We start from the raw sequence: 23870 nt of genomic DNA, 5'->3' as shown, positions 1-23870 counted from the left end.
TAAATTACATGCATTTTCTCACCAGCCAGGACAGCAGAGGAAAGTATTTGAAAGACTGAACAGCCATAACAGGTCAGATCACTCCAGCACGTGGCTTTTGGCTAAAAAAAGAAAAAAGCAAAAAAAAAAAAAAAAAACACCAATAACAACCGCAAAAAACCCAATCAACCAAAAATTTCCCCAAACCAACACATGAACTGTTTTGTATACTTAATTAGGATGAGCACAAGACCAAGAAGTTTGAGATCTGAGGCTGCTATGTGCTTGCTATAATATGGCATCTTTCAGAAACAGAAATTATAGCAAACCCAGCTGTTAAATCACTGACAGATGGCCAGAGCAGTTGTATAGTTAACGCCTTAACTCCTGTTAGACAAAATCTAACCATTATTTTTACAAATGTAATGATAATGTAGGAATTGATTCCAGTACACACCTGCTTTTCTGTCCATATCAAGGCATTTTATTGAGGTATAAACTTTGCAGAAGATGAGGTAACAATTTGCATAGGACTTACACAAAATAACTTCACAATTAAAATTTAATTGGCATTAACTACTGCATGTGGAGGACTGGTAATTCCTGCTTGTTAAATTTTCCTCACTGCACAGTTCTGTTAATGCTAGTGGTAGGACCATGTAGTATAAGGTACAGCAGTTGTGGGTAATAAAACCAGACTGAGAATGCTTTCATGCAAACATTGCAGCTGCTTCTCATCAGCTGTTTGCTCAGGGGTGACTGAGACAGACAATGCTTGCTGCAGCTTGAAGTAAGCTGGCTCAATTCAAGAAAAGGGATGCTAATGTTCTTGTAGCAGTGACAGTGGGGTGAGTAAGTGTGGTTTGATTGTTGGGGGGGTTACTGTGCTTTTTACTTGTTTGTTTAAGAAAACTTTTTAAATTTTTGGAATAAAAAAGCCCCTGGTTGTTAAATTACTTCGAATTTGGCACTTGAGTTTTAAGCTGTCAGGTTTGTTAAGGCTGAAACATGCAAGTCTTGAAAAAGATACATTCTTGTGTTATTAAACACTCCTCTTACACACTTACATGAAAATAACTTCACGCTCTATTTCCTCAAGTTCAGATTTTAAGAAATTCTATCGAGTGTATCTTTAGTATAGCCATTCAAGCTTGCAAAATAATTTCACAGAAAGTTGCCTACAAAACATTCAGTTACTATCTGACATGTTTTAAACATTCCTTGCTGGTGAATGTCAATATTCTAAGACCTAGTAGCAATTCCTGCAAGACAGTAAGAATCACGGTATCATTAGAACTATACTATAAAATGTACACAAGCATATACAGAAAATTAACCAGACAAATATCAGTTGCCCATTGAAGTAAATTTTCTAAACCAATTCAAAAATATTATCAAAATACAAAACCAGCTTTAAAAAATAGCCTGAGGTAAAAGTTAAATGCACATAGCAATCTCTTTAAAAAAATAGCTGTATTGAAATTCTAGGTACTTTGAAAGTTACTTATTGTCAATAAAAACTTTTGCTAACCATTGTAAAGAGTACTTCAACTAATACAAAACTATATAAACATTGGAAAAGTACAATACTGTACTTCCTTTTGAAAATACATAGTTATGACAATTTAAACCTTTACCATACACACAGTTAACTGGCTTTGGATTAGCTGCTACTGTTGTCCATGGAAGAGCCAGCTAATTCTGTGTGCTGCTGACTTTCAGCTGTGCTAGGACAAGGGACTCTACCATGTCCATTTGCCTGAGTAAGTCGTTGGCTGTAAAACAAAATGTAGGCTTGAGCCTTGCATACTTCTTCCATAGTGCACATGTTGAGTTTTGAATCATTGCAGTGTACCCAAAATCCTGCAATAAGGAAATACACCAGAAAAAAAAAAGTCATCAGGACACTGATTTTAAGTAATTGCATCATATTTAATAATTAATTAGTGTTTGGTCCTATTTAATGAGTTGTGTACAAATTGTAAACTGTTTCAGTTGATCTGGTTTATTTACCTCAATGTTTTAAAAGCCCAGCTCAGCTTCCTCAGCTCTACAAGAGAGTTTATAGCTAGAACCCATTTAACAAGGCAATACAAAAACTGAACTGTTGCTCTACAGAGCTGCACTTCTCCTTTCAGGCAGATCAGCTACAACTGATTCCTTTTTGCTTTTGAGAAAAGACTCTCTTTGTATCAGTTTAGAATTAGGAACACCCCTTTCTCCCTCCCTGCTCAGTCCCAGCTGGTTCCTACCTCCTTCAGAATTGTAGCAGTAGGCAGTGTAGTGCCCTGAGCCAAATCCTTTCCCGTGGTGCATTACCACAGCAGACAAGTCGTAGATGAAGCAGTCAGGCAGGAGAGACTTGAGGGATTCCCTGCAGCAATAAGGCTCCATGTTTAGCATTTGCTCAAAACGAACGTGCACACCAATCTTCTCACGGTGATTGCGTCCTGACCACCTGGGAAGTTAAAGCAAATGAAAACTTAAGGGTTTTTTAAGGAAAGAGCACAGCATTCTGAATTATGTTTGAACATAACATAATATTTTCACTATTACTCGATGCACAAAATAAATGCTAGGGTTTTCTAAGCTTCCTCTTTCACTTCTTTATTTCAAGGTCTTTTAAATGTGTCTATGGTACCTACTGTTCTCATCTTCTGAAACATCTATCTTAAGATCTCTGCAGTGGTGGGCAGGAAGTATTTCCCACCTGTTATACCTCCTTGGTATTTCTCATTTATTCTATTTCATTTTCAGTTTCCTTTGTACAAGGGACAGGTGGTACTGATGTTGTGCTAGGAGTTCACAGAGATGCAGTGTCCACTTCCCTTCTCTGAGGCTAAATATATTTAGGATTGTTATCTGAGACTTCCACTGAATACAGTCCAGGTTTGTGCATTAGTGATTATGAGCATGCTACTCTACCACAAGATTAATTTTTACCAACAGAGTTCAGAGCAAGGTTAGTAGGTTTTGACTGAAAACAAGGATAAAATATTTTTGGTACTAAAGGAGCAAGTACTGAAATCCAAAAAGTTAAAAGTTAAAGCTTAAATTAATAATATATCTTACTGATGTTTCAAGTGAACAAGGAAAAGAAGTTTCTAGTAACTATTTCTCACCATACTAGTAAAGGGAAACGAAACTGATGCTGAAAAACATTGATCCTAAGCAATGGTAGAGCAAGACTGAATCTGCCAGTTTGCAACACTTTTTGTTGTGGTACTACTTACCTAAACCGTTTAAGGTGTAATCTGAGAACCTGAGGTAGTCGACACACCATAAGCTGCTTCTGAGCTTCTGTGAGTATAACTGGTTTAGAAGAAAACTTCCTTCGTTTTGCTGAGGTCAAACACACAGTTACATAATACAAATCTTGGTAACAGCCTTGTATTTCAGTCTAAATTTATCCACAGAATTTGTGTGGACCTAAATATTTACGGTACATGCCTCCTTAAAAAGGATATGCTCTGAGAGCTGATTTGCAATGATTATTTTACGATGCAAGTAAAAACACTTGTGGTCACTTACATTAGTCACCTTAATTTAAAAAGGTGATGGCTTCTTCAGCTGGGAGTAGTAGAAACCCCATCAGTGTGTCATGAGACTGCATCTAAATGAAGCATCGCACTTCAAAACATCTTTTGAACAATTTAATCTTCTAGGGGGCAAGTAACAGCTCTCAAGTGACCACAGCAGGACAAGATGAAGGTCTTTGTTTGCAATATACTTTTAAGACTCCCATACTCGCACTGTCAGTTTATATTTTACACAGAGAATGTATGCATGAGTACATACTGCCTTTACTCACTGTTGCACTGATCACATGCATATATCTTTCCTTCCAAAGCTTCAGTTTCTGTAAACTTGGCCAGCATTTCTGTCAGCAGACATGGATACTGAGACGACATCTCCTTGCCATTGCAGTGATACCTCTCAGGAAACTCCAGGGACAGGTCCCAGAAAGGTTCTATGGTGTTTGATTTATTGTCACAGGCAAGGCATGTAACCTGTAAAAAAGATATTTCACCAGCTGCTTACACTCAAAAATGTACTTTGCTAAACATGTATCATTACATAGCTCTAAATAGAGATTTTTCTCCTAGAGATAACCAAGGGTAACCAAAGACAAGACAAAGTCATTTAACAACAGAGATGATACACCTCATTTCTCTTCTCTGAAGCAGCACGTCCAAAACCGTTATCACAAACAAGTAAGTGTTCTTATGTTTTACTGAGAAACAAAAACAGTGTCAAAATGTTCTGTCTGGGACTGTCCAAAAGAAAGCAGCTGGTGAAGTCTCAGGAGTCTTTTCTCAAAAAGGAAAATTTACATCAGAAATTATAATATAGGTTAATTTATAAATAAATCAAAATAAATCAAAACCACACACACAAAAGGAAAAAAAAATGAACAGCTGGGGGATTTTAAAGTCATATCCTTCTTACTTTGTAAGTCTTCCAGGGAAGCCTGGATTAGGAAGCACACTTCTTCAAAGAAAAATTAACAGGAAAAAAGAATTTATTTCTTCTTTCAGTAAGTGGATCCATCGTCACACTAGGGAAAGGACAAGCAGTAAGACAACATAAATAAAATGTAAAGAAGTGAAGTGAGTCAACCTGGAAAATGCAGATACTACAGGCAGGAGACAATTAATTTATTATAACATTCAATACTTAGGAAAATAAGTTAAAAGCAGTAGCTCTTCTAAGCTGGAAAGACAACACATTAAGTGTTGCATGTTCCTACTTAGGAAAATACCACAAGTTGTTCAGAACAACTAACACATAGTAATAAAGGAATGAAAATTCCTGTGACATCCAAAGATTGTTATTTCACAGGGACCCTTTTAAACTGCTGCTGCTCCACACAAATTTGGTGTAGTTCCCTTCAGTTTGGTTAGTAAGCCTACACAAGTGTGAAAGTACACTCGCTTTTGTTCAGATGCTCCTTTGTTTTCCTCTGAAGGTTTGCTGGTAGGTAATTATTCACCCTGTTTGGTATTTCATGATGATTTATATAAGTCCCTATCTGTCACCTCATGGTATCTTCCTCCTAGGTGTTCTTGTAACTGCACTCAGTAGTGCAGCAGCTCATACTCCATCTCTGCATTAGCCACTCAGTGCACATGTGGGTTTGTGTCCCAGCATGAACATTCAGCAGTGCAGTTAGGAAAGCTGTCAACTGCTTGAAGTTCTAAGATGAAAATGCCACTGCCTTGTTCTTAGAAAACAAAACTTCAAAACTTACATGGCAGAAAAGAGGAGATTCTTCTGTTTTAATTTACACTGTCAGGAGTGTCTTTTGCAAGTGCTAACATCCGGCCACGTTACAAAGCCACAAATTATTAGTAATTCAGAGCTGAAATCTAGACATGGGAGACAAAATTGTGTGTTTGGCCACAGTTCAATCACACTCCAACTTAATCCCAGAATGACCAATAAAATTTCTGCTGTACAAATGGGTAATTTTGCTGGGCCAAAAATTTATTTAATTGATGAGTTATGTAAGAATTTGCTGTGCATGAATGCACACTTAAGATTAAGGAGCTCAGGACGTAGAACACATGTGACCCCAACACAGATAATTTTAACACATTTTGAGGTTTTAAATTTAGTGTATTACATTAATAATCTAGGTTAAGATCTTCTTTCCCAACTAGCTAATGAGTACTATCCCAGAGAAAAAGACATGAATAACAGACCCAGCTTCCAGTTTTTCCCAGTCAAAAAACCCGAAGAACACAAACAGATGCAATAAATCTGCTCTCATCTCGTCATGCAACTGTGAGCAAAGCCGATTGTGGGGACAAACCCCTGTACTGACACACAGCTGCACTTATTTCCTCCAATGCAGGCCAGTCCTCACTGCAGCAGAGCTAAACTCTGGGATTCCTGTAGCTGCCAACAGCTCGGTAACCCGACACAGCCGGGCAAGGCAGCCAACCCTCAGCCCCCGTGCGCTCCCTGCTCCTCGATGTGGTGGGAAAGGAAAGCACAGCCAGGCACGGCTGCAGCAAGGGTGGGAGTGTTTGTCATAGCCAGCCCTGGGCTTACCAAGTGGCTTGCTCAAAAAGCAGGAGGATTCCCAGCCTTCTGTGGAATTCATCTGCACGGGCCTGTCCACTGGCATTGGCTTGGTGACATTCCCATCACTCTTCTTTCTGTCCTAAATGGGACTCCTTTATCTCAAACTTCATTATCATTCACACAGTGAAACCCAGATTTTCTTTCTCCATGAGAGGGGCAGAAATTGTAAAAACTGTTCAAAAGCTGGTTGAGATTTTATACAACACAAAACCAACCCCAAACATGAACTCAAAGGGCAAAAACTTCATGCATTTGTCCAGTGTAACTTTGTATAGTAAAAGTATGCACAACAGTAGTAATCGGGAAGTGAGTCTACTCTAGCAATCTGGTTAGCTATGTCTGTCTTTATGATTATAAATTCAGAGTTTGATTCCACATTCCCTTTGTAATTCAGAATTGCTATTACAAGAAACTTCGATGCTGTCATTTATAACAAAGCAAATGAAAAGCTCACACTAGAGCAAAGTAAATTACAGATTTTAACTAGTCTGAAATCTCTAGCTTATGTTCTGCCCTGACCACCCTCTCATGCCTTGAAACACGGGTACTAAACACAATTGTTTGGTTAAAGCTTAGTATTCAATCATGGGCCAAAGGCCAGACTGAAAAGAGCTGGATCAAATTGCCTGATTCAAGCTAAGCAGGGAGACTGCTCAGACAAGCATCACCGTGGCCACAATAACGTGACAGACAGCCACTGCCCTGGATGGCATTCAGTGTAAATGCAGCCACAGAAAATAGTTAACATATTGCTGCAGTAAAAGCCAACTTCATCATCAACTGTTTTGCCTATGTTCCCTGCACTTGCATGGAAGAAACAAAACTCTTCACCACCTCTGCCCCAACTCTTTTTTTTGCTTTGTTGTTTTTAAGAAGAGTAAAATAGCCAGTCCCATTTTTGTGCTTTCACTAGATGAGACATGTATATAATGATTAGTAACTCAATTTTTGCACAGGAAAATAATTGAAGTTGAAGGGGATCTCTGGAATACAGCTAAAATGCATAATTCATATGACAGTCAGTATAAAAAAAATCAACTGAACTTTGTAGTGATAAGCACAGGGTATCCTCAAAATGATCTTTATCTATTTAGCAGAATAACATAAAGCATAACCACAGGTAACTGCAGTCTGTGATTCAACAGCCTCTTATAGATTAATTTAAAATGTTACTTTCATCTAGTTGGAAAACAACTTGACAATCATTTTGTAGGTCAGGCTAAACATAAAAGCACAAAGACTAACACCAAAATATAGAAATCAGTATACATGACATCAACTGGTTTAAGAGCAAAGTGTCCCATTACCTGCCTCAAGTTCTGCCTTTCTAACAGTCTGTTCAGTGGGAGACTTCACAGCCAGCAGTACACGGACCACCCTCAGCATTCCCCCCAAACTCCAACTCGCAGCATACTACCCAAAGGCTTTCAAACAACTCAAAAATCACATTTCCCCTTTTCTCAGACAATCTGTCCTGAAATATGCTTTAAGAATAGTTTACATATTACAGTGGTCAGAACCTACTTCACTCCTCGAGACCTGGCACATTCGTTTCTCTGACCACTGCACGTTGTTATTCTGCTGTGCTGAGCAGGAGCAGAGAGAAGAATTTTGCTCAGATTCCATCTTAAAAATGATCAGGAAGTCATCAAACTGCTTAGGAAGTTGTAAGCATGCCTAGAGACACCAGAAGCTAGTTCCTACCAGGCGCTGCTATAAAAAATACTGGAGGCAATTTTTCTGAACTCAGAGAAGTCTGCAGATGACACCAAGCAGGAGGAGTGGCTGGTAAGGCTGGCTGGGGCACTGCCACCCACTGGGAATGGGACAGGGCTGGGAAATAGGACCTTATGCAGCTCTACAAAAGGAAACACCCCGTCCTGAATCACCCAGGCAGGCACCAGTACAGGCTGGGTGGGTGTGGCGGTGTTTGCAGGGTCCCAGGATGAGAGAAGAGATGAGAATGTTGACTCCGTGTTTCAGAGGGTTTGATTTATTAGTTTATATTATATTAAAACTATACTAAAAGAATAGAAGAAAGGATTTCATCAGAAGGCTAGCTAAGAATAGAAAAAGAATGATAACAAAGGCTTGTGACTGACCAAGACAGTCCAGACAGCTGGACTGTGATTGGCCATTAATTGAAACAACCACATGAGACCAATCACAGATGAACCTGTTGCATTCCACAGCAGAAGATAATTATTGTTTACATGTTGTTCCTGAGGCCTCTCAGCTTCTCAGGAGGAAAAATCCTAAGGACAGGATTTTTCATAAAACATGTCTGTGACAGGCAGGAAGAGAGGATGTGGGGGACAAGCTGTCCAGGAGCCAGACATGTGCCCTTATGGCAAAGGAGGCCAACAGCCTCTGGAGCTGCATTCTGCAGGTCCAGGCAGGTGATCCCTGCCCTCTCCTCAGCTCCCACACAGCTGCTGGGCCCAGTGCTCAGAAGAAAGGGAGACATGGATATGCTGGACTGAGTCCACCAAAGGGCCAGGAAGATGATGAAAGGCCTTGGACATATCTGACATATAAGGAAACACTTAGAGGGCTGGGACTGCTCAGCCCAGAGAAGGAAGTTCAAGGTGGATTTCATCCTTGTCCAAGAATTTCTACTCATATGATTTCTGAGTACATGTGGCACACAATAAAATCTGTTACTTCAATTTCTGGATTTTTAGAAACGTACCTGTCCCCTTCCTTGCTTAATATGGACAAAGTTGAGATAAAGATACTTTAAAAATTGTTACAAACTGTGCTATTTAGTTGGTACCATTTAAAAAAAAACACAAGCCAAAAAACTCTTGAGACAACAGCTAACATACTTGAGCTCTTGAAGTGTACTTTAGAGATCAGTGAGCCAGTGTGGGTCAGTTTACCACTGCCACATGAGTTCAGAGCACAGCAGGTTCTCCTTTCCCACTGAAGGACTGAGGCCAGGAGACAGTAAGGACCTTCCACAAGGGTACAAGCACCGAGGGAGTGAAAAGAACTAGGGTTTTAACAGACATATTGGGATCTCCTCAGAATCCCAATGGGTTTGAGAGGTCTGAGCCACTTTCTCCAATCACTGCAGGAAGACTAGCACGTGAAGACAGAGCAGAGGGAAAGGGTTTGGCACCTACAATGCAGATCTTTACTTCTCTTAGACATACCAGTTATTGCAGTTTCAAAAGGCTGAAATCCTAAAACAGGTATTAGAATAAATATAAAATAAAAAAAACAGAGGCAATTTGCTCAAACTATTCCTGGAGTTACCCATTGCCTAGTCTAGTACTCCATAAAATAGTAAAACATTTCAAGCAGCAGATGAAGAAAACTTACTTTAAATCAGCTGAGAAAATAGCAAAACATAAACAACGACTTCATATATGACATCACCCAAAACTTTTTCTAGTTATCAAAAGCACAAGATCTAGTTATCTAGGAAACTATCTATCTAGTTATCAAAAAGCACAAGATTCTCACACACTCAATTCTCTGCTTCCTTAATCTTAGATCCTAAATTCAGTTAGTGCTGAACCAGGCAGCACTTCAATAGCAACAGACTGATGGCAAGCTCAGGATTATCACTTCCCTCCAAGTTAAATTAGAACTAGAAGAAGGGGGGAAAAGTTGAGCTGCACATGTGAAAGTAATGTGATACCTAAGTAAACACACAGCTTATCAGCACCGTAAGGGATCCTCTGTGCTCTCTATCAAGAGTAGCTCATAGTATTCCTGAGGTTTGAAGGTCAGGAATATTGACTGCATGGCACTTGAGCAGCTCACAGAATCAAGTATCTTGAAATTATATTCTCTGTACAAAGAATAAGTACGGTAACATTTCAGAGGTTCTAAAATGGAAGGCAACTGCACACAGAAACATGCTCCCCAATTCCCCTTTCTCAATCAAGTAAGATGTAATTTAACACACTAGAATAAAATCCTGTCTTATTTTTAATAAGGGCAGCTTGGAACAGCTCCAATTATCTTCTAGGGAGAAACTGTAATACTGTCACAGTATTACTGTATTTATTTTTATTACTACGTTTATCACAGTTTTACTTTATCTTGTACGTAGATAAAGTTAAGCCTGTAAGAACTAAACATACACTCTTGTTTTTAAGAGCTAACCCTGTCAAGATGCAATGACACAGCAAGAAGTTTGGGGGTTTTTTCCAGCCCTGCATGGGTGTTTTCTTGCCTTTTCTGTTAACTTCATTAAAGCAGTTCTGACAAACGCCTAGTGAAATCATGATGTAGGAATCTTACTGAGGAAAGGAAAAGAATTGCCTAACAGAGTTTTTAGAGTTCATCTTCCCATGTGCAAACACTAGGGACTAAATCATTAAGATGACATGAATATATTTTACAAGGAAGGAATTTAGATCTTCAGGGCTTACCTTTTCCTTATAATATTTATCATGTTCAAAACCACAGGTGAAGACAAAACTAAAAAAAAAAACAAGGAGTGGCTAAAGACAAAGGGAACACTGGGAGGGGTAAAGTGTTGAACAGTCTGTGGGAACTGCCTAATGAGCCAGGGAGAAATTAACAGATAACAGCCTCAATACTCTTTCCTGCTCCTCTCACTTCAGTGAGGCATTCTTGAGTTGATCAAGGCTGTATTCTGCACACAGACATGGAGCAGCTGCAGTAAGAGCTGTATGTAGTCACAGAAGTCAGAGGATACCTCAAAACTGCCTAATTCCCTTTCTGGCTTACTCAATAATGTGGAAGTGAGGATTTTTTCTTTGTTTTGTATTGGTTTTGTTTTAGTTTACCCATTAGAGAATTCTCACTACTCCTCTCCTGGTCTCAGGAAGGTGGGAGGGTTTCTAGTCACAAATCTCTCCATATAAAGCTAAAAATATGTGAAAGTAGTTATTACTGAAATGATTCTGTGCCTTTAGAACCTTGGAAATTCTTACTAAAGCGATGAATCCTGTAAGGAAGTTTGCAACACAAGCAAACCTTGTCACTGTTCCTAAAAAAATAACCTTATTTTGCTGTCAAAATTGCTATTTTGGAGAGGAATGGAATTTTCCAACAAAAAACTCTTCAATGACATAATGTACTAAACACTTCCAGTTGTGCAACACTGATACAAGATATCTAGTGCCCAAGGAAAGGAAGTTTGCCACAGCAGTGCTGTACTCTGGGCCAGGCAGAAGGTGGCTGATGATCCAGTTTTACTGATAGATCTAATAGTTTCCAGTAGCTTCACAAAATTTAAAATGACTGAGGGTTGACATATGCTGCAGACAACCCTGTCACCTTCCTATGAGGTTTACAGGGATCGTAGCAGTAAACAATCCTACCTAAGTCAAAAAACACTTGGATTTCTAGTTTTACATATTAAAACATTAAACCATCAATCAACTAGTCAGAATACCAGGAACAGACATTTTTGTGTTAAGCCTTTTCTTTACACACAGTATTCATCAAATGCTTCCACACTCCCTCCCTCAGTTAACATGTTCATGTATACTACAGATCCATTCCAGGAGCTTCCCAACTTCTGTTCCTGCTGCAATGTGGTTAGTTTTTAGATTAAGTTAACAGAAACAAGCATTTGTTTGTTCAGTCAGAAATCAGACACTTATACACACTGTTGGGATATGCATAATAGCAGTGAACACACTGAAATACTTAACAAGGAGCTGAGAAGTAGGAAAAAAAAAAAGAAGTCATGCAGAAAGGAGAACCACCATTGCCTCCACCCCACAAATTTGGTTCCTGTGTTGACAGAGCCTTCTGCATCTTTGTGTTGCAACAGAAAAGAAGTATTAGTATTTCTGTACATAAAATCATGCAATTACTCACTGGTAATCAAGCTCAAATTCAAGTTATTGAGTGAAATAATATCCTGTTTGACACCCATTACCTAATCAGTTCCTACTATCACTAGATTAACCTCCCTTAACACCTTTTATCTAGTAGCACTATAGTGAGAAGACAGATACTTGAAATTGTAAATTCTTCATTCCTTCAAATGAGTTAGTGCTTAACAGCAAATACAAGTATTTCTCAGTAGGTGGAAAGGTGTGTTTTAAAATAACAAATGTAAGACTTCTATGATTAACAGGTGTATTGGGGTTGAATGGCCTAGTTTTGGTTTTTGGTAGTGGGAGGGCTACAAGGCAGCTTCTATTTAAACTGTGTAATATTTCTTCTGAAACTGTCCTCTCAACAGTTATAAATGTATAAACCTTTGAAGCATGTCCATACCTGACTAATGATTTATAGTTCTGGATTTACTCTAGTCAAACACCTTTCAAAAAGTAATCATAAAACATACCTGACTTAACAACTGTCCATGAAAAATGTTGTTAACCACATTCAAAACCTGCTTTATAAGTTTTCTTTGAGAAGCAGGGATGAGAGCTGGGTATCTGGTCCCTGTAGTCTCCAGTTCCTGCTGTACTTTATCCAAAAGTTCACAGAGAAATTCCTGAGCATCTTGTTGGGCATACCCTCTGAAGGCTGGAATTAGTCGCCACACAGAATGAAGCATGGCAAAAGGAGACACCAGTGCCCATTTGCCAGACCACATAACCTGGAATAGAGTATGCAACTCATGACAGAGAGAAATATGTTTTGAACTGGGCTCCCTGGGCTGAATAAGTTCCATACTTTTTGATGCTCCTCCACTTAATCCAGAGGATAAACTAGGCCGCCTCATAGAATATGATCCCTTTGCTTTCTCTTGGTTTTCATTCACGTGTAATGTCGAGGCAGCTATTGACAGGTGTTTGGATGAAGATCTTGTTTTACCATTGGTTGCTGTTGCCAGCAGTTCCTGAGTTTGGTTGAGATCAAGCTTTAAAAAGCATTCTCGAAAAATAAGTAAGTGACTTAATACCTGCAGGACAGAATTCATATAGCATGTGTTTCCCAGGTTTCTCAGTCCTGTTACTCCAGGAGTCACTGTAGGCCTTCGTTTAATTGGAGAGTCACTTATTTTTTTCAATCTCAGTTCTTCTGAGGTATATGTTTCTTTCAACTCTGCCAAAAACTCCATGTTCTGTGATGTTCTTTGAGGACAGGGTTCTGGTTTCGAGGACATTCTTATCTGATTTTGTAAACGACTGCTCTTTCTTGGAGGCATCTTTTCCATCTCTGCTTTCAACTCACGCTTTCGTTCTTGTCTCCTCTTCCTAGCTTCGTCCTTTTTTAGCTCTGCTTCTTCTTGACGTCTTTCCTCTTCCAAAATCCTTTTCCCAGCAGGCGTCAACTCGAGCCACGATCTGAACACTTTGCCGAGGACGGCACGCCGCCGATGCCAGAGAGCCGTGAACATCCTGTCCTCGTTGCGAAGCGCGGCTTGGGCCCCGCCGTGCGCGAGGTAGGAATCGTCGCCGGTGCCCGTGGAACGCAAAGTCCTCCCGCTTCGAGTGGTGCACTCGTAGTTCTGGCTCTTGATCGCGCTCAGCGTGCTCCGCAAGAGCTTCAAGTCTCCGGTGGCGTTGTCATTGAGCACGTAATCGTCGCACAGATAGCAGAACACGTACAGCTCGTTCACCTCCAAGGCCACGGGGTGGCTGCTCTCCTGAAAGTGCTTCAGCGCGTGCTCCTCGATGTACCTGCCACACGCCACGTGCGAGCAGCTGAGGCACGCCCACACCGACTCCGTGGTGTTGCAGTCCATGCAATGCCATTTCTGAGGATTGAGGATGGAGTGATCCTGGGCCAGGCGCAGACGTCCCACGTGCTTACACTTATCCATCGTTAAAACTGAAATTGCAGAAATATGCTGGCGAAACACATCATCCAAACTATTTTCTGCCCGTGATATTTCAACCTGCAACTAAAAAAAAAAAAGTTATAGTTCATAAATACCCAACCGTATCCCTTTTACAGAAGTCAGTGTACCAAATTCATATTAAGATGGGAGATCACTATCATCATCCAACACGTGACAGAAATCAGTCACGTGGAGCCACACACATACTCAACACCTTCAACAGCAGCTCCAGGTTCACACTAAACTGCCTGCACACCACTGTTTATACTGCCAGGGCTTTGTGGCTCAGGACTGAAGCATACTAGCTACACTTTAGGCCTGGTTTGGATTTTTTTATTAAGCGGCACTGATTTTGTTAAAAGATGCTGTTACAGAGTACCCACTTAGGAGTAGGAAAGGCTGCTCAGAGCAGCTGCGGATGCTCCCATCCCTAGAACTGTTCAGAGCCAGGTGGGATGGGACTTCAAACAACTGGATCTAATAGGAGGTGCCCCTCTGCATAGCAGGGGATAGGACTACAGGATCCTTATGGTCCCTTGCAACTCAAACCATTCTGAGATTCCAAAATTCTCCTATTAATTCCACCCCTAAGCATACAGGTGCAGAAGTGCAAAGTTCACTTAAATTTATTATGTTTACACAGTGCCAACAGTTCAGAAAAACGAGGCTTTATACAACTCAAACCCTTAATTAATCCATACCTTTAATTAACTCACTGCTCCTCTGTGCCCATTATACTATTTCTATAATAAAGTATCTTAAAATCTACATTTTAACACATCATCCTAACACCTCTGAAAGAGTAACTTAGCAAAGCAGAACTTAATTTCTAAAGACAGAAGTACCAGGAAGTATCTACATCAGTTACCACAAACTTTATAAAAACTTTCTAATTCAGCTCTTCAAAAGTTCATTTAAAAATCTGGCTAGCACTAGCTTATATCTTTCTTTAAGTTTGTACGGTTGCATTTATTTGTTCAAAAGTGCTGGTTTTGCTTCTTCCTGTAAGGTGCATTTACCCCAAACAGACAGTCTCTGAGAAAATTAAAGAGACAGTGATTCATTCTTGTTTTTACCATTTTGACTATCTTGAACATCTAGAGAAAAATGGTAACAGCACTATGATGCCTCAGGAAATTATTACATTTGATCTGGGGCATTTGTGCCCACCATATACAACACTGACCAGAAGGGCCAAAAAGCACCCAGCACCAGCACCATTATGTACAGTGCTTGCCAGGTGAAACAATTAATTCACCTGAGGAGTTCAAGGTTTTGTCAAATATTCAGTCTATGCCAAGTGAGAGGAGTTTGCCATTACAAATACTTGCTCTGGACCCAGCTTACAATATAAAGGTCCTGGATTCTATGCTTTACAGGTGAATAAACCATACTACAAAAACACTGAGTGATTAACACAACTCTGGATAGAACCAAAAACCTATATTCCTGCTATTAGCCTTAAATATGCTAATATTTATCAATTTCTACAGTTCTGAAAAACTGAACATGTTTCTCAATATAGAACAGATCTTTAGTGTAAAATAAGCATTAGCTAGAGGAAATCCTAATGTAATCCTAATGTACAATGACATGACACGACTGAGGAAGGGAAACAAGTAAAAGGTTGCAGATGGCTAGAAGAGAAGCTCTAATTTTCATCTGGCACTTTGATAAAAACTGTCATTAAAAGATTCAACCACAAATGGCTTTGTTTGGTTAATTGGCCCATGGCTAGTGCCTTTTAAAATGTTACAATCCAGATACCAACATAAGAGTTGTAATAAGTCTCTAAGCACATAATCAGCACCCAGCATTGCATGTGCTGTATAGAATTTATTCTGTAATGAAGAAAAGCTTGAACGAGCTGTAGAGAAACTAAAAAACCTGTACTTTTAATCTCTACTATTAATCTCTCTCACATTCTGGCTAAGAGCTGTTTCCAGTCCCTACCGACTGCACCACAACCTCTGGGGAGCCATCCAGCAGCTCCCAGATCAAGCACCAGCCACAGCATGCATGGGGAGGTCGACATCTCCTGTGTGCTATGGTCAGCAGATCACTAAAGTAAGGGCTTGCTTAACTCTTTCATCTTGCTGCACCCATAACATTCATTCCTTCTAAAAGGCAATCTTATCTGCAGGCTGCTAATTAGATTCTTTTACAAATAATTGTGCACAGGAAGTTTGCTTTTTATACTGTCTTTATAAATAAGATCATCAGCATTATCTCACGTCTTCTAGTCTGACAACCTCTTTTCCACAGCAAAGGGGAACTTTTGTAACACTGGTAAAATTCAGGATAGTAATACGTATGTAAAGTGTGCTGCGATAATTAAATATGGTACAGAGAATTTTAAGGGACAAGACTTCTCTTTTTGCTTTTGGACTAACATATACAGATTCTACTGCACAACATATTAGCAAGAGTCCTTTCCAGCAGACCAGAAAAGAACACTAAACCCTGCCTTCCCACAGGGCTGTCACACACAGCAATGCTGTCAGTCTCAGCAATCTCAGGGGTCAACTCTTTCTGGGTTTGTTAAAGTCACTGTGTAAACCCCATGCCTTATTTTTCCTTCTTTTTAATACTATATGAGCAGATCATTTTTTTCACACTTTTAGAAACATTCTCAAGGCTAAAACTGCTTACATGCCTCAGTGTAAGCAGATATTGGACTGAGGACAAAACCAGTCCACGGATTTCTAGACAGCCACTCTGTGAATCAGGACTGCACATTCAGGCTCCTCATGCAAAAGCAGCACAATTCTACGAAAGAGCAAGATCAGCACCTCGAAGGGAAAAACCTAAAGCCCCAGCTCCCCCAGCAGCAAGCAAGCCAGCATGACATTTTCCCACCTACGTCGATGTGTGGAGAAAAGACACAGCGTGGAAGGGGGAGGGGGAGGAAACAGCATGGGAGAAGTCTTTCTTTGAAAAAAAAGGGAGGAAATCAAAATGCAGTTTGGTCAAAAAGGCAGCAATATCTGAAAACACTGCAAAAAAGCTTAGAGTGCAAAAGTGAGACAAGAAAACTTCAGATGAATGTCAAGCAGCAACCTGACATAATGAATGTTTGAAGTACTGAGACTGCATCAACCCACAACATTTAAAAACTGAACCTTAGAACCAAAACTTGGCAAAAGATCTCAGGGTAAAAAACAGGGGTGAAGAGACAATGATGGAAGAAACAGGAAAAATACAGCACACTCATTCCCACACCTGAAAACTGCAGCTGGAATAAAATAGTACAATCTAATGCTCCGATGTTAAAACTCCCTAAAGAAAGTTATTCAGCCCTAGTTTCTGCATTCTTCTCTCCTGAGGTTCAGTTCTGTGCACACACACAAAGAAACTTTGAATTAGTTGACCAGCACTTCAGAGATCAAGCCCCCCTCTGAGTTCTTACCACAGACCTGAGCTGAAGCAGTAAGCAAAATAACAACTACTAGCATATAGAATAGTACTATTGAAAGCACTAAGTTGTCTAGAAACAGAGATATACACAGAATTTTTTTCTTGCACCAAAGCTTCACAAGCTAGAAACAAAGATACATAGAAAAGGATTTTTTTTATTGTACCATATTTCAGCCTTACTGACACATTAATTCCTTTTGTTCCACTCAAGAAAGGCTGGCAAAATGTATATTTTTGGGTAATTAATGAGCTGAAAAAGCACTTGATGCCAAAACCAACTTAGAAGTCATGAAAAATGATGGTTTTCTTCCATTTCTTCTCCATTTAAAAAAAAATCAAGATTTTAACAATTTAAGGGTGATTTTCACAGCTAAATTTATAAATATAACTATGAACAAAAGGCTGGATTTTACCATTAGTCACTACTTGTGTAATTAATTGCCTGACACATAAATGAGAAGTCTCCAACACTAGACTAGAAATGCAGTACAGAGTTTTACAATTGTATACACACACGTGTGTGTGCTCTTGTGCCCCATTTATATTCTGGCTTTTAAATCAGATGACTGTTTACCAAGTGATTCTCATCACGTTCAGAGTACCTGCAGAATATCTGAAAACGCAGGAATCGTGGGTACTTAAACAACTCAAAAGTTTTAGATAAAAAATTCAGTAACTAGAAGGCAGATGTACTGCTTTACTGCTTTTTTAAACGAGTTTTCTTTAAGAAAACAACTCAACGAAACACTTATGTGCGTAACTTCCAGCTGCAGTACAGTCCTGCAGGCGTAACAATTTAGACTTGAAATCAAAGCGGCACTTCAAAAAGAAATTTTGTGAATTATTTCCGATTTCTAACAGAACAGCCTTTGACAAGAAACCTCCCCAGTCTCCCTTCCTTGGAGCCGTGCCATTTAACTTTTTTTTTCTCTATTTTTTTTTCTTTTCTTTTTTTTTACCAGCTAAAGAATGTACATGCAGTGTGCTGCCGAGAAGTGGCCATTTAGCCCAGGACACCAGAGACAGCGGCACAGCTTTACACTGGATGTCTACTGCTGCAAATAACCGCGCGTCTCCTGCAGCGCAGACTCGACGATAAACAAACAACACAGATTGAAGCACTTTCACACAGGCACCAAAAACACTGATTAAAACACACAGGAACTTCTTACTGATCCGAAGCTACACTTGACAGTTGAGCTCGTTTAGAAAAACGAGCATCTCTGACAGCTCCAGGTCTGACAGCCCTGCAAGTACAGGCACCCCGGCAAGGCTGGCCCGGGCTCGGGGCCGGTCCCGCAGAAGGTCCGGGGCGCTCGCCCGGCGCTCCGCGACATGGCGCGACTTCGCCTCGGCCACCACAGGCAGGAGCCCCGAGCAGCGGGCCCTGCTCACCGCCGCCCTCCGCTCCTCCCGCGCTCTCCCTCACCTCGACGTCCTCCCGGCCCCTCAGGGACGCGCACGATAGCGGGCCCCATGCAGGGGTTCCCCGCCACACACCGAGCGCGGCGGGCAGGCGGCAGCACCCCTGCTGCCCGGCGGGGGTGGCGGTCCCAGGGTCCCGCTCCCCGTGCCCGGCTCGCCCCCGCGATAACGAGCGCCTCCTCCTCAGGTGTTCCTCCGCAAACAGCGCGCCGCCGCTACCGCCCCTCCCCGAGGAAAAGGGGAGGTGTCTCCCGCCCCGCGCTCCCCTCCGCCGGGCACCTGCTCCCCGCAGGCCGGCCCCGGGCAGGCTGGCAGCGCCGCCGCGCCGCTGCCGCTCCCGCCCGCCGGTCCCGCACGCACCTTTCACTCGCCGCCATCTTGGGCGCCCCGAGCCGCCGCCGCCGCCTCGGAGCGGCCCCTCCACGACGTCAGTGCCGCGCGGGGCCGCCCCCGCCCGCCCCACGCCCCCGCCCGGCCGGGGAGCGCGGCGGGGCCCGCGGGGGAACGAGCGGCGGTGCGGGGGAGCTCCGCGAACGTCCCCGCGCTCGCCCACCACCCGCACCCCCGCGGCTGCCCCGGGCCCTGCCGCCGCCCCGCACCCACCTGCCCATCGCCATGTGCCGGTGGCGCTTCTGTCACCAGATTTGTAGTGGCAACCGAAGTCCTTCCCACGTCTCCTCCCACCTCCCCCAGCCTCCCCCGCCCGCCGGGCCGAGCGGGCCGGTCCCGCGGGGCCGGCCGCGGGAAGCCCGGTGGGAAACGCCGTTGGTCAGTTCCTGGAGTCCCGAGGAGCTGCCGCTGCTGCGGGCCGTGCCCGCGGGGCACCTGTTTGCCCCGAGGTGGGTCCGTACCCAGCCGGGAAGAAGCGGGCTCTTAGGCTCCCCAGGAGTGGGTGTCCAGATTTGCTTCCTACATTTTCTCTCGTGATTTGTCATCGGTGGCTTCATCCTTGTCCGAGCCCAGCACAGCGGGAGCTCCGTGGGCTGAGCGCTGCCCTGCGCTCCAGGCCTCGCCCGCTGGCTCCCGGCTCGCAGGTGCCACCAGGAGCCATCTCTGGCCCGGGCGCTGCCTGGACGTGACAGCCACACACCGTGCCGGAGATCTCAGCCCGTAAAACTCCTTCATATCATATCTCTGTGCGTGTTGTTTGTGGAAACTTCTGCAAGGCAGCTCACGTGATAAAAAACCACAGTCTCTTATCAGGCCTTTGTTACCCATGTATTGAGTACTTTTTCAGTCTCAGGTTTCATTACAGGAACTTAAATTGGCAAAGACTTGTGTACTCACGTCCTGCAGATGTCCTGGTTTTTAAATTTGACTCTTCTTTACACTGATACTTTTAGAACTAAAGTTTCTGAAGTGTAGCCAACTGTTTTTAGCTGCTTTCCAGTTCTGCCGGCGCTGATTTACACTTGTGCATGCCTTCTGCTCTGCCTGCTCGGGCAGGCTGTGTTTGGGGCAAGAGGAATCTGGTGAAAAGCACCCTTGACTGGGCAGCATCATTTTCTGCATCCATGCTGAAGCACGCTGCTTGTGGTTTATGGGAACCTGCTCAGAAAGTCAGTGCGGTGCTTCTGGCCATTGCCAGACGTAGTTTGGTTCCGTTATGCATTAGGATGTTTTCATGACAGCATCAAAATCTCACACATCTGTTTCTGTGTTTCTAGTTGTGTCGTCAGAGAAAATGTGTTTCAGTTTAAATGTTTAAATCTATAGGCCCTGGTTGCCTCAATTCTGCTCCAGTAGTGCATTCCCATTCTTTCTGTTTCTGATGAGGCTGCTGAGATGGTATTAGCAGGATGTGGCCATTTGTCTTCAGGGTCACTTTATCATGGTGCTTTCAGAAGGTCATAAAAAATGTATACAGATAAAGCCACCAGGCTTCAAATCTGTTTCAAACTACTAACTTTAAAGTGAGAAATACTGTTGCCTAACCAAAATATTTATTGGAATTGTTCCTGCTTAGTAATTCCACACATTTGCATATCCCTATTACGTGTTTTAAGACAACTTTAACCATTTTCAAATAACTATTTTGTCGAGTTCCTATCTTCATCTTTAACACCAGCAGTTTCTTCTTGAGTCATGGTTGGCAAACTAAACAACCCTTCCATGCTTTTTCTTGCTGACTCACTGTCAGGATCTCAATCCGGCTGTGTGTGCACGCCTGTGCATTGGTTAAGTGGATGTTGGATCTGCTGCCCAGACCAGACTGGCCATCCCTACTGCGACCTCTTCAGCTGCCTTTGCAGGCTGCTCTCACCAGGGCTCCTCAGCTCCGGGAGCCTCTAGAGGGGCAGTCCAAGGTCCTGATGCCTCCACACACCTTGGAGGTCTTGTCCACGTTTTCTGGGTGAATGAGGTATAGGTGAGGCTCAGGGTATTACCATGCAGGGCACTGAGAAAGAATCCCAAATCCTGCTTTTCCCAAGCATCCTGAGGAGACTTTGATCTGCGCTGCTCACAGGAAGGCTGAGGCCAACAATGCAAATGAGAAATGGTGGCTCTCAGCTATGCACATACTTAGCCCCACTCCCAGCTCACTCAGACACAGCCTGAGGCCTTGTCACCAGCTCCCTTTATATCCTAAATGGCCACTTTAAACAACTATTCCCAAAGTGATTATGATTCTCAATAAATCTTTTTTATTTAAGGCAATTTTAAATTTTGTAGTCCTGTCATCTCTCTAAGGCCCCTTTCTCTTTCATCAAATAGTGCTTATACATCCAAAGCCTGTTCCACTGATAACACAGATTTGCCATGTCTCTGCTGTTTCTGCAAATATCTGATTTAACACAGAATAAAGTTGGTTGGTTTTTTTCATGTTCATGTGTGGCTTCCCTGTGTTAATGGACAACATTTCAGCTGATATTCACTAAGCACGTTTCATATCCTTATGTTTAAGGCAGACTTCAATCTTCGCTCCTGCCACATTGGCTAATCCATTGCAAAACACTGATTTGGAGCTGGGATTTGGCTTTGGCATAACAAATAAATCACTGAATTGCTGTGTGCTGCTCTTAGCCTATCTGCTCTGCTTCCTGGGTGCCTTTAGTGACATCCCGCTTAAAATTTTTCACCTTCCTTTAACCTTTCTCTGAGTCATGTGTTTATTCTTCTAAGTAGCATCCACCTTAAAAACATTCAAGGCTGATCAGAGAATTCCTGGGCCTTAGGGACATTACTTAGACTCAAGTAATTTCCACCATCCAGACATTACAGCTAGAATGTTGTGATTTATTGAGACAGACTGAAATTGATTTCCCAAATGTAGTTTAGTTTAAAATTCATTGGGCATTTATAAAAATGGATGACAGATACAGAATATATTGTCAAGAGGCAAGCAGATGTAATAAATTCCTATAAGCAGTAAGTAACCTCCTATGATGTGTTAAAACATTCTCTGGAGGGGAAAACCACCTCTAACTGGAACACCACCTCTGACTTAATGGCAAAATGTTCCAGTATAGCAAATAGTTTTAATGTGTATTTAAATGGTTGTTAGAATTATATACAACTATTGCATTAATACAACTGGAAAAAGATTTATTTAGTGCATTTGATAGAAGGAAGCATCATAAGCTATTATTCCAAGAGGGGCATCTAAACTTCTGCTAATGTATAAAATGTCAAATTTTGGTAAATATAAACGTAATTATAAAATAGTAATAGCTTTTGATACTCAACTACTAAGTGGTAGGCTAACCAAGTCTCCTGGGTCTATCTGAAAAGAGTTGATGTGATACCAGGCATCTTTTTCTCCACTGAGTCTGGGTCTGATTTTAGGGTTTGAATGCTCAAAACTGGTGAAAAAGGAAAGAGATAAAATCTTATGTGAGCTAAAGGAAGGAAAGCAAGCTTTAAACAAACATGGAGTCATCTTTTGCTCTTGCTGGTGCAAGCACTCTGGCTTGTTGGCAGCTCCCCAGTTAGTGGTGCCCACGATGTCCCCGTGCTTGCAGGGTACGATGCTGCCATGGTGCTCCATGTGAGGTCACTGCTCCGGTTCCACTCTGCCTGCACCCACACTGCTTGCACCAGGAGCTGTCTTGAGGGCAAGCTGCTCCTGTATGAAATTTCTCCTCCTGTAGAGCCAGCCAGCTTCCCTGAAAGTCAAGGCAATCTTGTTGATCAGGAAATTTCTTCTGTTGCTTTTACAACAGTACAGTCATGTCCTGTGTAGATGTTGGCAGATGGGCCTGACTACATGGAGTGAATTGCATGTCTGAGGCACAGAAAATAGGTGACAATAAGGAAACTATAATAAATCACAAATCTACATATGTTAATATGAGCAGCTTAATGCTTTCTAGTTCAGCCTTTGATGAAAACCAAACAGTGGAAACATTTTAAAACAGTGCAAAAGAAGGTAAATTTTGGAAAACACATCTCAAAGCTCAAAACTCCTATGCACCAGTATTTGCCTCTTTGTGGAACATTTGCATGCTTACCTCCATGCAACATCTTCAGTGAGAGTTTGTTGTATTGCCATGTTTATTGATACAAAAATTCCCCTTCAGTTTATCTATAAACAGATTCAGGGCTCAAAGAGAAATTCTGTGTGTAACCCTGAAAATAACAGGATTTTCTCCAGCACCTGTGAAGCTTTTGTGCTGGAGTTCAGATGAAGACTCCTGCATGTTGGTGTCTACACATGAGCCAAGTGTTTTAACTCCCAGTAGGGCTAGGGGGGCAGGTGGGAGAGCTTGTGAGGTACTTCTGCAGTGAGAGATGTTCAACCAGGGCTGGACCACTTGGGATGTCACCTGCAGGACTGTAATGTCCTTCTGGAGACAACAGGGGCTAACCTGTGACTTCTCAAATTTTACTGGTGCTGAACTGGGCACTGCAGCTCTACTTAGGCTGACCCTAAGCAGGGAGCTGATGGCTGGTTCAATGAATCTCTAGGATGCAATCTCCTTTGAATCCACTCACAAAGAGCTCACTTGATTCTGTGAATATCAAGTGCCACTTGGGAGGCTGTGGGATGACCTTCCTGGTGTGTGAGTATCGTTCTGGAAACGCATCGGTTCCCATATGCCCTGTGCCATATCTGCTGGCTCTGGGCAGGTGTCTCACAACTTAGGGGTTCTCACACTGCTTTAGGTGCCATCTTGTAGGCAACTGAATAAAGCTTTGGATCTCCACTGCCTGTAGCAGGAATGCAGACATGCTTAGTTGCTTAAATAGAGCTCTATAGATGCCTCTGGGCACCAAAGGCATTCTT

The 23870-nt window shown here is 42.2% G+C and overlaps 1 protein-coding gene across 4 annotated transcripts; it reads right to left on the bottom strand.

Moving 5' to 3' along the window:
* Positions 1-380: 380 nt before the first annotated feature.
* USP44 (ubiquitin specific peptidase 44) lies at positions 381-19284 on the bottom strand. 4 transcript variants are annotated; one of them, XM_058023347.1, is made up of 6 exons: positions 19247-19284; positions 12356-13864; positions 3791-3989; positions 3213-3321; positions 2232-2437; positions 381-1842 (listed from the first exon to the last, which is right to left on the bottom strand). In XM_058023347.1, the coding sequence occupies exons 2-6, from the start codon at positions 13781-13783 to the stop codon at positions 1643-1645; spliced, it is 2142 nt and encodes a 713-aa protein (XP_057879330.1). In that variant the 5' UTR covers positions 13784-13864; positions 19247-19284; the 3' UTR covers positions 381-1642. The 4 variants fall into 4 exon arrangements, with proteins under 4 accessions (XP_057879330.1, XP_057879328.1, XP_057879331.1 ...); XM_058023345.1 differs by lacking the exon at positions 19247-19284 and adding an exon at positions 19004-19035; XM_058023348.1 differs by lacking the exon at positions 19247-19284 and adding an exon at positions 19004-19035 and having other exon boundaries at positions 12920-13864.
* Positions 19285-23870: the final 4586 nt, after the last annotated feature.

This window comes from Melospiza georgiana, chromosome 4, assembly GCF_028018845.1.
Source record: "Melospiza georgiana isolate bMelGeo1 chromosome 4, bMelGeo1.pri, whole genome shotgun sequence".
Lineage (NCBI taxonomy): Eukaryota > Metazoa > Chordata > Aves > Passeriformes > Passerellidae > Melospiza > Melospiza georgiana.
Note: the sequence above shows the minus strand (reverse complement) of the source record. Positions and strands in the feature narration are given on the sequence as shown.